At 42.4% G+C, this 16,987-nt stretch overlaps 3 protein-coding genes across 3 annotated transcripts; 2 read left to right on the plus strand and 1 right to left on the minus strand.

Annotated features, from left to right (window-relative positions):
- The first annotated feature begins 267 nt into the window (after positions 1 to 267).
- LOC135488588 (uncharacterized) lies at positions 268 to 1,753 on the plus strand. The gene is made up of 3 exons (XM_064773231.1): positions 268 to 452; positions 742 to 912; positions 1,496 to 1,753. Exons 1-3 carry the CDS (start codon positions 417 to 419, stop codon positions 1,751 to 1,753), a joined length of 465 nt encoding a protein of 154 aa, XP_064629301.1. The 5' UTR covers positions 268 to 416.
- On the minus strand, positions 1,135 to 5,513 carry LOC135488076 (uncharacterized). Its single transcript, XM_064772476.1, has 2 exons — positions 5,331 to 5,513; positions 1,135 to 4,248 (listed from the first exon to the last, which is right to left on the minus strand). Exons 1-2 carry the CDS (start codon positions 5,353 to 5,355, stop codon positions 2,504 to 2,506), a joined length of 1,770 nt encoding a protein of 589 aa, XP_064628546.1. The 5' UTR covers positions 5,356 to 5,513; the 3' UTR covers positions 1,135 to 2,503.
- On the plus strand, positions 5,080 to 15,159 carry LOC135488075 (uncharacterized). The gene is made up of 13 exons (XM_064772475.1): positions 5,080 to 5,137; positions 6,423 to 6,608; positions 6,956 to 7,039; positions 7,591 to 7,767; positions 8,237 to 8,388; positions 9,472 to 9,633; positions 10,309 to 10,507; positions 10,828 to 10,966; positions 11,294 to 11,682; positions 12,148 to 12,255; positions 12,495 to 12,658; positions 13,175 to 13,271; positions 14,040 to 15,159. The coding sequence occupies exons 1-13, from the start codon at positions 5,135 to 5,137 to the stop codon at positions 14,226 to 14,228; spliced, it is 2,049 nt and encodes a 682-aa protein (XP_064628545.1). The 5' UTR covers positions 5,080 to 5,134; the 3' UTR covers positions 14,229 to 15,159.
- Positions 15,160 to 16,987: the final 1,828 nt, after the last annotated feature.

The raw sequence follows: 16,987 nt of genomic DNA on the forward strand, positions 1-16,987 counted from the left end.
GGTCCAGTTGGAGACTAGACATCACAAACAAGAGAGTGAGTTAGAGTTGGAAATCGAGATCAAATTGGATGAGGGATGCAAGATGCTTGATGAGAAACATGAGAAAAACAAGAAGCAGGTGAGATTTTGACTTGAGCAGACGACATTTGTTTCAGACACTTTCTCTTGGCTCAGTTGGAGACTAGACATCACAAACAAGAGAGTGAGTTAGAGTTGGAAATTGAGATCAAATTGGATGAGGGATGCAAGATGCTTGATGAGAAACATGAGAAAAACAAGAAGCAGGTGAGATTTTGACTTGAGCAGACGACATTTGTTTCAGACACTTTCTCTTGGCTCAGTTGGAGACTAGACATCACAAACAAGAGAGTGAGTTAGAGTTGGAAATCGAGATCAACTTGGATGAGGGATGCAAGATGCTTGATGAGAAACATGAGAAAAACAAGAAGCAGGTGAGATTTTGACTTGAGCAGACGACATTTGTTTCAGACACTTTCTCTTGGCTCAGTTGGAGACTAGACATCACAAACAGGAGAGTGAGTTGGAGTTCGAGAGCGAGATCAACTTGGAAGAGGTTTTGCAAGATGCTCGATGAGAAACATGACAAAAGTACAAGTTAAACTTGTCTTCTGCAGTGTGATTCGGGTAAAATAGACAATCGACTGTCAGGACAGACCACAGTACCCTGGGTGGCACATTGGGCTCCCCCCTGAGTCCTAAATGGCACTATTTGTTTTGCAGGCCCTTGATTCCCAGAAGGCAAAGTTTGAGCGAATGCTCTCCGAAGGTGACGAGAGCTTCAGTACAGAAGAAAAGGAAAAGTTTGCAGCCACACATCAGATGGTCGTGGAATCGACCATCTGTAACATTGAACTGGAAAGCGAGTTGCAGAAACAAGAACTGCAGTCAAAGGTTCGTCATCTGTAATTTTTCGTCAAACACCAGGTTTTGTCACCCGCCATTTTTGTGGCTCACAGTTTGAATAAAAATCTGGTGGCAGTTAGTTTCTTTTCTACTTTAATGGATAGATATCTGACGAAAATTGTTTTTTAAATTTTGCTCATGCACCATCAGTGCTCTTCAACAATTGGTTTTTGTTGAGGATAAGCTGTGAAGAACTGTTGTCCTGTAGATATTTCTCTCAATAAGATAATTAACTCATGGTGTACAGTTTCTTTCTGTCCAAAATTGCATTTATTGGCTACATTGCGTACTAGTTTAGGTCGAGGTGGTGAGTGTGGCTATGTCCAGTTCCTCTCAGCGTTTTTCGTCCGTAGGTCTGCTACTAAAGAACTACATTCTTAAACATAGATGATGCATTACAAGATACACAATGCACTTAAAGATACACAATGCATTACAAGACCACTCATTTATTAAGAGATGAGTCCTGTAACATCAACAACTGGCCGGATATAACATAGCCGAAGATCACTGACCTAGGTCTTACTTTGCAATAATTATCGACGATCTTTGAAAATTTGCCTCTTTTCAGATTGCAAGGCAGAAAACAGTCAAAGATGAACATTTGAAGAAAAGCCATCGATTAACACTGGTAAAGAAACTATTGCTTGCTCAGAAAGAGCGAAACAGATTCTTGTACAACTACCTGAAAGAAGATGTTCTCGACAGTATCAAGCAGATGGCTGAGGTAAAGTTTAAGGACCTTTTAGCCTGGCCTCTATTGTCACACTGGAGAATTTATTCCCCAGATTTTGGAGAATCGGGCCAGCTTTCCAACTTACCAAACTGACCTGGCCTGGAAAGCAGAAAGTTTTTTTTAATAATTTTTTGAAAAATTGTGTTGTTGGAGTCTACCAACTAAATAACATTGTGATTATCTGGTAAGAATTTTCTTCAAGCATGAATTGCATCACAAATAGAGAGAAAAATGCATCGCTGCGTGGTTTGTCCTGTGCATGCATTGCAAACAATTTTCAAGTTATGCATAAACTGATTTGTGTGTGCACAAAATAGGAACGGGTGGTTTATTCACCTCAAATTTTAATGCATATGACTTCCAAATGACCTAGCTAATTACCAGATGCACACGTTATTTTGGAAAATTTAACAATGAGCGCACATTTTGGCTTTTTTGTGATGCAGGCATGTTCCCAGGCCTCTTCCAGGCACCACTGTTCGGTAAGTTGGAGCGCCTGCCTTGAGTACACAAGATTTAAGTAAGATTCTTGGCAAGCTGGTGAATTGATTCTCTTGGGGCAGCCAATTTCGGCTGGTGCCATCTTGTCCTTGACACTGGATACCAATACCAAACAGTAGAGCATACTTATCTGAACAGAAGAAACTATTCAAAAGTGTCGCCATCTATACTATTAGGATGAACTAACATTGCTCGAGTGCATTTGGCATGTTTATAGACCAAGTGCTAGTGAACAGAAGTTTAGTGGGGCATGAAGTGCTTTGCATGTCACTAGCACGACATGGGGCCATGTACATGACGTGCTATGCACGTCACTGGCATCAAAAGGGTTAATCAGTATGTTTAGTCACATCTATAAACCTTGATTGTCTGACCACAGGACATGACAATATTGTAGCCATCTCTTGTAGAGATTCTGGCATCCAAATCTGCCCTTGTCACAATTTTCTGAATTGTTTTAGACTCGAAATCAGTTGCTTGATCAATAACATATATATGCACTACACGCCCATCTTCATCCACAACATTGATCTGAGTCCGTTCCTCTTCATCTCTACCAAGGATGACATACTCCTTGAGAAGAGTTACCCCCAGTGACAGTGGCTGAATGGCAACACCAATATCACGGGTGGATCGGATGTACCCAGCCTCTGCATCAAACAACTTGATACTGCAGGTTCTGAACCCCTTTCCATCAGAGAGTACAGCCAGTTTACCATCAGGGGTGGAGGTCATATCATACAATGGGGGGACTTTGTATTTCAAAGTGAATTTCAGTACTCCAGGAAATTCATAGAAGTCAACTGCCTCTGCTGGTTGTTGGAATTTCACTGGATGAGCAACTGCATAATACTTTGGACCAAGGACAGCAACACATGGAATGAACATTTTACTTGAATAAACTGGCATTTCATGCTTGAAGATTTCCCTTGGTTGAAATCTGTCCGACTTGGGAAAATCGCGAATTTTCCCATAAATATGATTAGGTTGCAGAGCTCCAAGATCAAATTGGTAGTCATTTGAGTTCAGGTCAAAGAGTTCCTCCCGAAACTGCCTGCCTTTAACATCATCACCTACAGTTGCAGTGGCTTCAAAATCCCGCTGCATTGTCTTAAGTTTGTTAAGGTATGCTGGATGATGCTCTGTTTTGGAGAGCAATTGAGGCGCTTCGTTTATCTGTGGCTGCAGTTGCTGGACTGCCTCTCTCACCCTCTCCAAACACTCAGGAATTTCCCTGACAATTTGGTAGTCCGTTTTGACTTGTGCCTTCAAGTCTTCCTTCCAATTCATGATCTGGTCGACGCATCTCTGCGCATGGTCCTCAATTTCTTTAATCAAGGTGTCTTGCTTGTCAACGATTGGTGCCATGGCTTTGAGAATAGTCAACTCTTCTTGTAGGTCTTGCATTTCCTTCAACTTCCTCTCTCTTAGCAGTAGAGCAACCCTCATGACCTTTACGTTTGACCGAATTGTATCTCCAAGTCGTTCAATGTTGTGATCTCCATGGTAGATAGAAACACACACGTTGCAAGCTTCTACTCCACAGGTTTGGCAGAAACTAATCAACAGCTTCTTGTGTGTTTTGCACTTCATGTTTTTCTCTACTCTGACCACTGGTGTCAGTAAATGAGAACAAGTAGCTCTGTTTTTGCCATGTGTCTTTGAACAGTCAGCACAGATATTAAGATTATCACACTCGAAACAGGTATTTGCTGCTTCAACCTCTATGTTTTGGACAACACAAATGTCACAGATGACATCAACTGTGGTCTCTGTGGTGTGTCGTTTCTTTTCCGTCTCGTTTTCCTTGGGTATGACTACAGGATCCATGTCTTCAGCATCTACACTTCTCCCCCTGTAATCCACCAGTCCCTGTAAACCATCCCATGGCCGTGGACAGTCCACTTTACAGGTGGGACATTCAAACACCTCGCTCCCACTATCCTGGCTCTCGAAGACCGTTGACAGGCATTCTGTACAGAAGCAGTGCTTGCAGTTACCTACGATCTTCAGGACTCTCGTCTCGTAGCATATCAGACAAGTCGATGTTACGTCTGGAGCTTGAGATGCCATCTTCTGGCGTTGACCTGAAATGGACGAATGACCAATAAACGGTTTTGTCTGGAGACAGAAGGAATATGGACGAGCCTGATAGCTGCTAGTTACCATGCAATACGGCCTGAGTCTGATCCCAGGGAGACCCGGGATTGTATTTATGCAAGACCTGAAAGTACTTGCTCTTTGCAACAAGTTTGATTCAAAATATGAGATTAATTAATGAGGGTCTGTCGGATACGACAAAAAGCTGTGGTCCCTGTACTTGAGTAGCTATGCTAGGGCAAGTCAAGATCGCTTAGAGGTGGACAATAGCCAATTTTGGAACCCATTCCTCCGGTGTCAAATCGACTAAGTCATAAGATCGAAAAATCAAGACACGCACTGTATCTGAATAGTACATGTACAGTAGAACCTCTCTATTCAGGACTGCCTAGGGACTGACAAGGGATGTTCTTAATAGAGAGGTGTCCTGGTTAGAGAGGTCAAATTGAATGAAAACAATCAATTTGGGACCAAACCTAGTGTCCTTAATAGAGAGGTTCTACTGTACACTTTGTCTGCTTTATTCTAATAGATAGAGGCTTGAAATAATATTGAGGAGGTCTGTATACAATGAGCTTTTGATATAAAATTAGAATAGTTTTGATTGATACTTCCAGTTGGCGTTACTGAGCTAAAATCTCTGTTGACCAAGTTTTAACTTGATTTGAATTTCCCGCTCTTTTTTAAATCCAAAGGTTGTGGGTTTGATCCCACCTCAGGGCAACTTTAACATTTTTTTCTCATTTTTTTCTTCATTTTTTCACTTGTAAAGCTTATATTGCATTTTCTTTTTTTTTTTAAATTTCGCACACGGCCATCTTGGAAATCATACTTTGCCATTTTAAAGCCTTTTGCTGTAGCTAGAGTGACTAAATGGTTGGTGTATCTGAAAGTCTCCATCATATATAATTTTCGATTTGACCTACTCTTCATGGTCATAGGGCTCAAGCTCTTTAAAGATTTCACTAGTAGGTAGTACGTTTTGCCATTATTTGTCCAAGAGTCTTTTGACTTTGATATATATATGTGATATAGGCACATCACAAAACTGATGCTGAAAAAGACCTACCAGGTGTTTTCCATGATTTGAACATTGTAGGATACCCATGTATTTCAGCTGAGTGCCAGGCCCTTGAGCCTCCTGTTGGGATTTGTAGGAATTCCAACCCCAGGTCTGTGTGTCTCGACTCTTGTTGATCATAAGGTTGCTACCTGACGAAAGCTCCGCTATTGAATCTCTTCACGGCATAGATTAGAGGTTGTATTGGTCTAAATATTATCTGGGTCACCCTATCCTGAGCAATAAGCTAGAGCAGAACCTCTCTATAAGAACCACCCTTGGGACGTAGAGTTGATGTCCTTTAGAGTGAGATGTCCTGTACAGAGTTCAAATTGAACGAAAATGACTAATTTGGAACCAGAATCATATCCTAATAGAGTGCATGGGTCCTGCTTACAGAGGTGTCTGCTAAGAGAGGTTCCTCTGTAAAGGTGATATTGAAAAATATATAATGTGGCCTTAATTTATTTATGGTAAGTGGGCACTTCCAGTCAAAAAGAGGTAGTAAGTTATTGGCATGGGCTGACAATGCACAAATTACCTTCAAAATGATATACACGGTGAAGACGCTATTAAGCAGGGCCGACCGAATCGAAACACCGATAGCGCTAACAGGGCCTAATAAAGCATTTAACCATTACACTATACTATGTTAGGTCCTGTCAGCACTATCAGAGTTTCAATTCGGTCGGCCCTGGTCGAAAGGTGCCATAAAAGTCCTTGATTACGTGTAATAGGCCTATGAAAATGAATCAAATATGACCCAGTGCCGCTACTGTGCCTATTAGTCACCCTAAGGTGGCCAATTTACCTCACGCCCTGCTTCTACCTTGCTATAGTCCCCCCTTAAAGGGTAGGTACAATGAAAATGTCAAGTTGCCTTTTATTGACAATTTTTGATAAGATTAACTGAAGGAGATACATCTTTAAGGAGACTTAACGTAACCATTGGGGGGGGGGGGGGGATAAGGTGAAGTGTGTACTTTGAAAAAACGGGCCCAGGGTGAAGATTTGGACAAATCTTGTGAAATTGTCTCAAAATCACCACAGCCCTTCGAGGGTTATTGTGATCTCATAATTATCCTTTCATGACACATTCAGGAAAAATGTCCTGACGAGATTGAGGACTTGCTGCTGGACGTCCTGGACCAGGCATTCATCCAGGAAGTGGTGAATCTGGATGGGCTGCTACAGGATGAGAGAGAGGCTGCAGCGGCGGAGGTTGAGGCCAAGGTCGTCAAGAACCGCCAACATCTGCTGGAGAGGATTGAAGCAGCGTATGAAAAGGTTAGCAAATTTCCATATCTTCACCTTGGAATATGTTACAGTGGAACCTCTCTATTAAAGACACTCTTGGGACTGACAAGTGTTGTCCATAATAGGGAGGTGTCCTGACTAGAGAGGTTAAAATGAATGAATACAACCAATTTGGGACCAAAAAAGTGTCCTTAATAGAGAGGGTGTCCTTAATAAAGAGGTGTCCACTAAGGGAGGTTCCACTGTATTTGGATTTGGTTGGTGGTCTGAGAATTTTCTTGGCAAATGTCTTGATGGAACAGACATTGTAAGAATTATACAACTTTTTTCACAAGAAATGCCATCGATATTATGTAAGATCTCTGTTGCAATTGCAGGAATTTGAAGATCTTCTGCACCGTGAGTTCTTGAGTGGTTCTGATATAAGAAGGGAAAAAGAAGAACTGGAAGCCAGGCATGAGGTGAGTTTATCCATAGGTACTCCCTGCGGTATTGAGGAGCAGCTCATACTGTGCTGTATCCAAGCGCAACTGGAGACTCCACTGGTTACCAATCCTTGAGCGTATAGAGTTCAAGACAATGCTACTCGTATACAAAGCAAGAAACTGACTCGCCCCTGTTTACGTATCTGAGCTCCTCCCATCCTTTGACCCCGGGCGATCCCTGAGGTCTGAAGACAACTGTCTACTGAGGTTCCCCAGGTATCGCCTGGAGACTACGGTGGCAGGAGCTTCCTTGTGCAGGTGGCCAGACTTTGGAACGAACTCAGTCTTGATATTTAAAAGGCTGAGACTGTTGCCATTACTATTTTCAGGCGTGGGCTAAAAACCCATCTATTCAGACGATATTTTGAAGCACCGCATTAGAGCAAATCATTTTGGATTTTGGGGTATACAAGTGTAAATTTCATTCATTCATTTATTCGACTGGAGGAAGTATGAAGCGGTGAAAGTGTTGAAACAATGAATTGTCACCGAGTAACTTAAAATGACACTGTTTTCATCTCTTTCAGAACGAGCGTCAAGCTTTCAACAACCTGACGACTCTCCTTGCTCTGGATGCCAAGAACATGCTGCAACAGGACTTGGACACGTCAAAGAAACATGAGATGCTGGGCCTGAGGAAGAAGCAGCTGAGGTTACTGTATGAATTCATGGACGAAGTACTGCATGATGAAGGAAAAACCAAGGTTACTTTAAGGCCCTTTGTGACCCACACACTTTTATGCTGTAGCAATTCACATGCCTGCTATGTAGTTTTGACAGGTTTGAGATGCTGGGCCTAAGGAAGAGGCAGTTAAAGTTACTGCAATAGTTCATGGAGGAAGTACTGCATAGCACGCATGTGAAGTGCTACAGCACAAAAATGTGTGGGTTAGTGTCTGGAAGTTGCATTTGTGAAATTGCAATTTCTTGAAATCAGTGCCAATGCAGCTGTGCAAGTACAAGACCCTACGAAAGTGAGACACGCTGGGTGCCAGGGGAGGCTATTTCCATGACCTCGGGGGAGAAGTCACGTCAAACTTAACCACCCAGGTCAAATCTCTGTGGAAACAAAACCCATGGTGGCCTGGGACCAGCCTAAAAACATGTTTTGGCAGCAAAACATGACACACAGGATTTCCATAGGTGAATTTTTACTCTTCATTTTTCTCACAGAAATATGCCGATAAACTAGCCCAAGCCAAGGAGGAGTATCAGAGGTTTTATGATGAAAACGTTGTCAAGATGCATCATGGCCAACAGCAGAGGCTCAAGGAGGAGGAGCAACTGCAGGATGAGAGATCCAAGAGATTGGCCAAGAGGCTCAGGTTTGAATTTGTTATTGTGTCCTTGAGCATGTCACTTAGGTTGTAGAGGTAGTTGTCTATCATGGCCAGCAGCAGAGGCTCAAGGAGGAGGAGCAACTGCAGGATGAGAGATCCAAGAGATTGGCCAAGAGGCTCAGGTTTGAATTTGTTATTGTGTCCTTGAGCATGTCACTTAGGCTGTAGAGGTAGTTGTCTATCATAGCCAACAGCAGAGGCTCAAGGAGGAGGAGCAACTGCAGGATGAGAGATCCAAGAGATTGGCCAAGAGGCTCAGGTTTGAATTTGTTATTGTGTCCTTGAGCATGTCACTTAGGTTGTAGAGGTAGTTGTCTATCATGGCCAGCAGCAGAGGCTCAAGGAGGAGGAGCAACTGCAGGATGAGAGATCCAAGAGATTGGCCAAGAGGCTCAGGTTTGAATTTGTTATTGTGTCCTTGAGCATGTCACTTAGGCTGTAGAGGTAGTTGTCTATCATAGCCAACAGCAGAGGCTCAAGGAGGAGGAGCAACTGCAGGATGAGAGATCCAAGAGATTGGCCAAGAGGCTCAGGTTTGAATTTGTTATTGTGTCCTTGAGCATGTCACTTAGGTTGAAGAGGTAGTGGTCAGGGTTATCAATTTTGCGTTTGCAGATAACTGCAAAACTAAAAGGCTGGAATAAAGTAAATCTAAATAAAGTTACTGCTGTATTGTCAAAGCGCAAAATTAAAGGTTTGCTCAAGTTGTGATTTCTCAAAACTGCGAAATAAAATGGCCTTGTGGCATTCAAGGACTAAAATCCCTGGCTCTTCACAGTCCTTCCGAATGAAATGTAAAAACGAAGATTCCTATATATGCCAGGGCATTCTGAGGACCCGACCTAGTGAGAAACAGGAGAAGCTTGCATTGACTCTACCTTTGGCTGAAGGTGGTGTTGACACTAGGCCATTGAGCCCTATTGGCGCCTAAGCATAGTTGCATGTAAAACACGCTCATCCTGCCTTGCAGGAGGTATACTTCACGTGAATAACACCTCCAAGTGCAGAGTGAACACCGTGGATTATTAGGAGAACGTGGTAAAATAATTTTTGAGTTTTTTATTTCAGATGTGTCCATGTCGAAGTTCTGGATGAGGAGAAGAACTTATACAAGCAGGAAGAAGACAAGTTAAAAGCCAGCGAGCAGCAGAGGAAGCTGCAGGTCTTATTCAGTGAGGAGGCTGGACAGAATCATGGCGAGAGGGAGAAGGCTTTGGAGGAACAGCTGAGGTGAGAGCCTGTTCTATTCTCGATGGATATTTCTGTTGTTAAAGGGGAATGCCGTTCATGATAACAGGTGGTCCAGGAAAATAGAAATGCTGTTACACAGTGCTGTAGTGCCGTTATTATGCATGCAAATTTGCTGAAACTTGGTATTTATAGTATTTGTATATCTGTCTTCACAATGGCAATGCTGACATTTATATTCAATATGTGTTTATTCAAATAAGAACTTTTCAAATTCAAATACAAATTTCAACCAATGGCATAGGCCTTTAAGTATGTCGGAACTAAACTCAGGAGTGTGGGTTGAACTTTCTTTTTTGTAGGATGAACAATGGTTGGCCTATGTCTTAACATATCATATCTTTCAGGAGCTTCTTATGACCCAGTTGGGTCGATCAAGGCTTGGATATTTTTGGTCTGCTAAATGTCACACTCTTACCCCCGTGTAGGATCTTTTGCCTGCGCAGGCACAGACCCCTAGGTACAAGGGACCACAGCTCTAAGTCTCATCCTTATAAGATACAAACATTGAGTCAAGGGCACAAGAGCTGAAATGGCAAATTATTGTCTCTTAGAAAATATTTGTGCGATTTGTACTGTAGGAGGAAACCGGACACGCAGGAGGAAACCTGCGCAGTTGTTGGAAAGATGATGATAAAATCGGACGTTCCTTTTTAGGTCAGAAAGAAAACAGCAACTTGGGGAGGTGAAAGCAAGACTGGACATCTGGCGAGATGCGCGATTGGTGGCACTGCGGATCCAAGCGGAAAAGGATGTGATCTTGGAGCAGGAGGCAGACGTGAGGCTCGAGATCATGAAGAGGCTACAAGATGGGGACTTCACGGAGAAAAATCTTCTAGAAAGTGTGCAGAAGGAGGTAAATATCATTTTGATGTTGTTTTGGTGGGGAAATGCTGCGTGAAGTATTATCTTCTTTGAGAAGTATGGACAGGTCTGGGCTCCTTGATACTTACCTCATGGTCCTCCTCATGGCTAGGAGTCGCATAAGGCTTCAATCACTTGGGTCAGCAGCCAACCCTTTTATTTTGCGAGATTTGTTGTCTTCTTCTGCTTATGCTGTGGGTATTAATTGGGTGCCACTACAGTCAGCCTACTAGTTACTAGGTAGTTCACCTAGTGACTTTTCCATCTTCAGCCAAAGATTTGGTTAAATAACTGACTGTGTATCTTTTCCAGATGAAGTTGATTCAGAAGGTTCAAGCGCCGTCCAACAAAGAGACAGAATGGAGCGGGTTCCTTCTCTCCTCCCCTCTCTTTAAACAGCTCTCCCATATTGAGGAGCATGTGGGAAAATCATTTGCGTTGGATGATAAAGGTACCAAAAAGATATGCATTTTTTGAAGTGTTCAAAATTTATCTGAGTACCTTGCTTCATGGTGATTGCATACTTGGTTTGGCATGTACATACAGTTTGACTAGGTGAAACAATCTCTTATGTTACAGCTAAATCACAGTAGCAGACTTTTCTCAGAGTCACAACACCCTTTAAAGGCTGCCCAATATTTCGCATTCACTGAGTTTAGAAATTTATGTGTTCGTCAAATACAAACACAAAGAAAAAGATGAATCTAGGATTAAGGCGAAATATTTGTATATTTGGAGATGATAGCGATTGCGGTACTCTCTTTCATTTTCACTTCAGGGCACACCAGTGGCGTACACATAACAGACGAGCACCTCCACACCACGAAGGGCGATCAGCTCACCCCAGTGGAGTTGGATCATCTCAGCCCAAGCACGTTCGTCGTCTACCAATATGGCGTCAACATCATGAGATTACTGCAGAAGGCGGCCGGTGCACCCGTGGTCGAGATATTAATAGCATCAAACCTCCCCCGAAACAACTTCACCCGGAATGCCTTCCGGAACTCGTTCTTCTACCAGTATTCCGGAAACATCCTCTGGGTTCGCCAGCAATGTTTGGATTCCGTAGGGGATTTCGTGCTGTTGGTGTTGCACTGTTTGGCTCATATCAAAGCTGGCGACTTCGTTGACGATTCACACACCAGGTTCCTGAGAAACTTTTATAAGGTAGGTGTTATTTGTGCCCTTTGGCAAGTTACTTACTTTATGCCTCGTCTCTTGAAATGAAAGAGATGTAACATTGAGATTCCTTATATGTGACGAGTCATCAAGATGGGTGATGTGTATCAAGCCATCAAATTCTGGTAGATAAGTCAAATACATTAACCACAAGATGAAAACAGCCCTCTATGCTGTGGTTGTTCTGAGGCATTCAAACTCAACTCAAGACCTTGGGCTCAACTCAAGACCTCAGACACAGTTCAAGACCTTAGACTCAACTCAAGGCCTTAGACTTGGCTCAAGGCCTTTGATGCAACTCAAGACCTCAGGCTCAACTCAAGACCTCAGACACAACTCAAGGCCTTAGACTCAACTCAAGACCTTAGACTTGGCTCAAGGCCTTTGATGCAACTCAAGACCTCTGGCTCAACTCAAGACCTCAGACTCAGCTCTTGTTTTCTCTGTATCCAGTACCTGCAGGTTGTGTGCAATGAGATGTTCCAGCTGAAGCGAGCCAACATGGTGGAGACGGGCCCAATGCTGCATGCTGACGTCTTCAAGAGCGGACTCTCCCACATGGTAAGTTGCACGACGTAACATCCTTCGGAGACCAGCTCAATAGAGCAAGCTGGAAATTTTGTGTCAAAGTTTAAGCAAGAGTTGAATGGGGAATGCAAAAGAGAAGACTGTTTTAAATCTGTGTGGATGGCTGATCACTTCTCTTCAAATTCTTCAGATTGAGATGACCGTAATTCTGTCTCATTAGCAGAGAATAAGTCGAAGTAAGAAATTCATCTTAACCTCTCTATTTGTTGCAGACTCCAAAGGTCAATGTTCAAAAGTACAAGTTCCACCTAGGGACTTGGCTGTCTGGTATATCAAACGTTGCAGTGTCGTCTTGTCCCTCGTCAAGTGATGCTGGCGTTGTTGCTTTGAGGAAGGCACTGCAGCTGAAACAACAAAAGGTGGAATCTACGAAAAGGTACGACATTCAAACAAACGGTGATTGCAATGAAGCACTGGTTTGCCTTTTAAATACCTAGCACCTGCTTTTTGTAGCAGCAGTCTAAAATGTCTACCTGCCACTGACTGCTCAGTTTTAAGGTGGTTGAAGTTGCACTGTCATTTCTGCCGCTGTCCATCCAACTCTGGGTAATCTTATTTTGATATTTCTGAGACCGTAGTTAAAACTTTGGCTCTGGGAACTTTTGCCAGTTGATGGACCTGTTTTTGATCATGGATAGTGTCAAAACGTGAGGCTGTGGTGTTTACTGTTCAAGTTGTATAATACTATTATAGGAATTGTGTGTTCAAGGTTGAATCTCAACCATTGGTTTTGACAAAGTGTTGAATGAAGTTGCCTTGTGTTTCCTGGGTTTGGATGCCATGCCAATGATAACCATGCGTCGATGTCTGGTTTTCAGTGTGGTAAATGTTAATTCCTCAAATGATAATGAAATGATCTCTGACTTGAGTTTCTCACGTTTTCAAAATTTAGCTCCGAGTTCAAGATTGGACGAACCACAGAGCCCTGTGGCCAACAGAAAGCTTTTCTACAGAGGAAGCAAGATATCTTGAATGAAGAGCTTTCAAAGGTAATCTGTCTGCTTTGGTTTACTCATATCATACGGTAGAGAGGAGCCTCATAGCATTGTGGTTAACACCAGGGTTTCCGCCAGAGGGGGGATGGGGGGATTCATCCCCCCCTAAAATATTTCAAGGGGGATATCCCCCCCTTAATTTTGAGCACTAAAGTTTGTTTTACTGTCAAATGAGTAATTTTCATGATTTAATATGTAAAATAAGAGCATTTGGGAGCCAATTGTAGCGGTTTTAGGGCCAAAAAACGTCTCAGGAGGGGTCATATACCCTTTTTAAGAAAAAAAAAATTTTAGAAAATTTTTTTTTTGCTCCCCCTCAAATTTAATCGTGGCGGGAACCCTGAACACCACTGGCTACCACACAATCGGGCTTGGGTTCTATGCTGGGGCCGGGGCAGGGGTAAACCCTGGATTGTATTTCTGGATAAACTAGTCTGGCTTTCAAGGAACTATACTTATGGCTCTTCTTAGTCCTTCGAATGAGACTTAAAATAAGTTTCCTTGTATCTGATGTCTATGTCTGGGCAAACTAGGACCCGACAAAATTAGAAACATGAGCAGTTTGCGATGTACTCTCCCTGACTGACCAAAGACGGAAACACTAGGTCTATAAATGTAATGGTACAAAAAAACTCATCATGTCTGAAAGGAGGATGCTCCCTGAAGAATAACTGCCCCAAATGCAAAGCAAATGTGAAGAAGACATACATGTATGGTAGAGGACTAGTCTTGTTGTTAACACATGCTTTTGCTCCTTGGTAGGTTTTCTGCGATGAGCTTACCCTGACTGAAACGTTAAAGGATTTGGAGAGATATCCAAAGAAAGATGGCGCTGAGAAGTTAAAGAAGATAAAGAGGCAAGTGATGCTGGTCCAGCGGAGGAAGTGTGATCTCTCGGGTCAGATCAAATGTCTGCAGGAGCTTATCGAGGAGAAAAATGCCCGTCATTGACATTCGCATCCAGGAATTGAGATTGAAACTTTCAGCACCATCTGGTGTAGATCTATGACAAGTTTCTGGCCAGAAATTGACCTACCCTTCAGCCACTTATTAGTTCTCTAAAGGCTTCAATGTTAAACACAAGCGCCATTATCAGAGTGATAAAGGAACTGACTCGTTCAACGCTTTAAAACCAGTTGCAAAGTGATTCTGACATTAGAGTTTATCCCTGATTGCTTTTTCCCTCGAGGTCAGAAAAGGGGGGGAAATGTTGGCGGAAAGTGTTAATGACTTTTAATGAATTGTTTTGTCCATTCCCTTTGGAAATACATGTATGACTTGTTTCTCTCGTTTGATTAGTTTCCGCTTGATTTCAACACAACTTTTCTCAAGTGAATCTTCAAACCCGGTCCACCATTAACTTAACTGAGATCACAAACGCTCCTGAAAAACCCCAGGTTAGCTGGATATGAAAAGTGTTAACCAATCGTTTTTCCCGATGCAGCTCTAACAGACTACAAGATACACTATGAGCTGAAGTACAATTCCGGTCTCATAAGAACAAAGTTTCAAGTGCACCAGATATCATCATATAGGATTTATGGAGTTAATTCCAAGCACATATGAACAAGGTTTCAAGTGCACAGAATTTCGCCTAAGATTAATGAAGCTTATTACGAGCTCATGTGAACCAGGTTTCTAGTACACCAAATTTCACATACGATTTATGAGCTGATGCTGCCCCCAGTCTATCTATTTTCGTTCAAAACTCCTGATTTCTCATGAGGTTTTTTCTCTACCACTCTCAACCATTATTGCTGGCACCATTTATTAATTCAAAAGATGAGAGAAAAAACTTTGCTTTAGTGTATGCATGTACTTATGCCTGTATTTGTTATAAAATTCTTCTGCTGGTCAGAGAATAAAGAAAAGTTTTCAATATGTTCAATATCGTTTGCTTTAATTTGTATAAGGGAAAACCTGGGAGAATCAGTTCTCCAACTGACCGAGAATCTTGTGGCTCTCCAACTTGCTGAGCAGTGGTGCCTGGACAAGGCCTGGTAAAGATGATGATAGTACTTCTTTGCTCCAGCGGGAGAAACAAAAAATTCCGATTGATAACCAACTGGAAGAGTGACAAAAAGTAAAGATAACCAGCTGGAAGAGTTATATTTCAGCCCTGTGACCATAGCAATTTGCTTTTCTTCTTTCTGACCATATAGTTTTGTGATTGAAATGCCTTCCTGGAAAAGTAATGGGATTACGTGTATATAGCAATTCAGAAGGTGAGAAAATCAAATGGTGGAAGAGTTCAAATCCTAAATAGAATCTGAACTTGGCAATCGAAGGAAGTGACCAGTATTAAATAGGCCTACCAAGGGCGGGATGAAGGGTCACAAAGTGATGCGTTGGTCAACTGCAGGAACCAGGCCACGCTACTTACAGCTAGCTTGTTTTGAATCCTCTTCTCTGATGCCATTTTATTCCCTTTTTCAATTGGCTTTACCTCCCTTTTTCAGTTTATTTAATCACATTATTTTGACTCATCCAGTAAGTTGTAGCTTTTTACTCTGCCAGCTGGATATCACGAGCCGTTTGCCTCTTTTAGCTGGTTATCAATTGTTGACTAGTTCGTCGGATAAACCAACGTGGCAGTGCAATCGCATTCAAATACATAGGAGAGGACTGACGAGCTACCAGATGACGTCTGCCAGGTTGGGCCTATGTCCTTACATTGCCTTAGCAAGAATTGAAGTTGTGAGAAAAAGTACTGATCACTTATTATAGATTGTGAAATTGGTGTTGCTTCTTTTGTCCTTGGCAAATGTAGGTGAGAAGTTCTCAGAAATTCACCCGAAATTGAGATCGTATCATCCCAGTTCCATCTATGTAGTTTCAGCTCCGGATGTGATTTAAAATTAGTGCTTTTTATTCATTATTTGTATACTGTATTTATAGAATAAAAATTTATTGTCGTTTGTTTGCTTAAGTGTGTGGCATAACATTGCAGGAGTTCAAGAAATAATTTCTTTTTCGCTGACGCTCCAGAGAAACTCTCCCTAAAGAATACTTGGGAGTTTTGCCATGCAATTTTGGATGTAGAATGCCAAAAAAATGTATGCTCCTCTCCTGAATTGGTTATGAATAGGTGTTTTTTATGGCTTTGCCATAGGCCTGATAATTTCAGTGGTCTGCCAAAACTCTGCCAAATTTTTTGTATTGCCAGGGACAATGTCACAATCTGACTGGATACTCCAGGAGGGACGTCAAAGTCTGGCATTTGCCTGGTACTCCAGCAGTGAAGCCTTTCATGCAGATTGTGACGTCCCAGCTGCAACTGATTGCATGAGACCAAGTTGGGCCATGTGCCTATGTTCCTGAGACAGTCTGTGCTGCCGCCTGTTGTATTAATATTACACTGCGGGACTGGGGAGGGAGGGTTGCTTATTCCCAATCCCATCCTCCCTGGATGCAATAATCGATCTTGTAATGAAGGATACTCCCAGGTTTTTATTTCTACGGTTTTCGGCACGAGCTTACAATTGACTATAATCTATCAGCGAGCGATTTACAAAAACTGTTTAAATCCATGTCCAGCCATTATTTGATATCGGATAAGGCACATGTCTTTTGTGTCTCCCTGTGGGGACCATGTCACAACCAAGTCCATATCCGTTGCGTAGCGGAGGGTCGGAGGCCTCGTTGATTTACCCGAGGCGAGCCACAGTCGTGCATACAGACACCCCGTTGATAAGTGGGGACCATTCATT

This window comes from Lineus longissimus, chromosome 5 (genome assembly GCF_910592395.1).
Source record: "Lineus longissimus chromosome 5, tnLinLong1.2, whole genome shotgun sequence".
Classification (NCBI taxonomy): Eukaryota; Metazoa; Nemertea; class Pilidiophora; order Heteronemertea; family Lineidae; genus Lineus; species Lineus longissimus.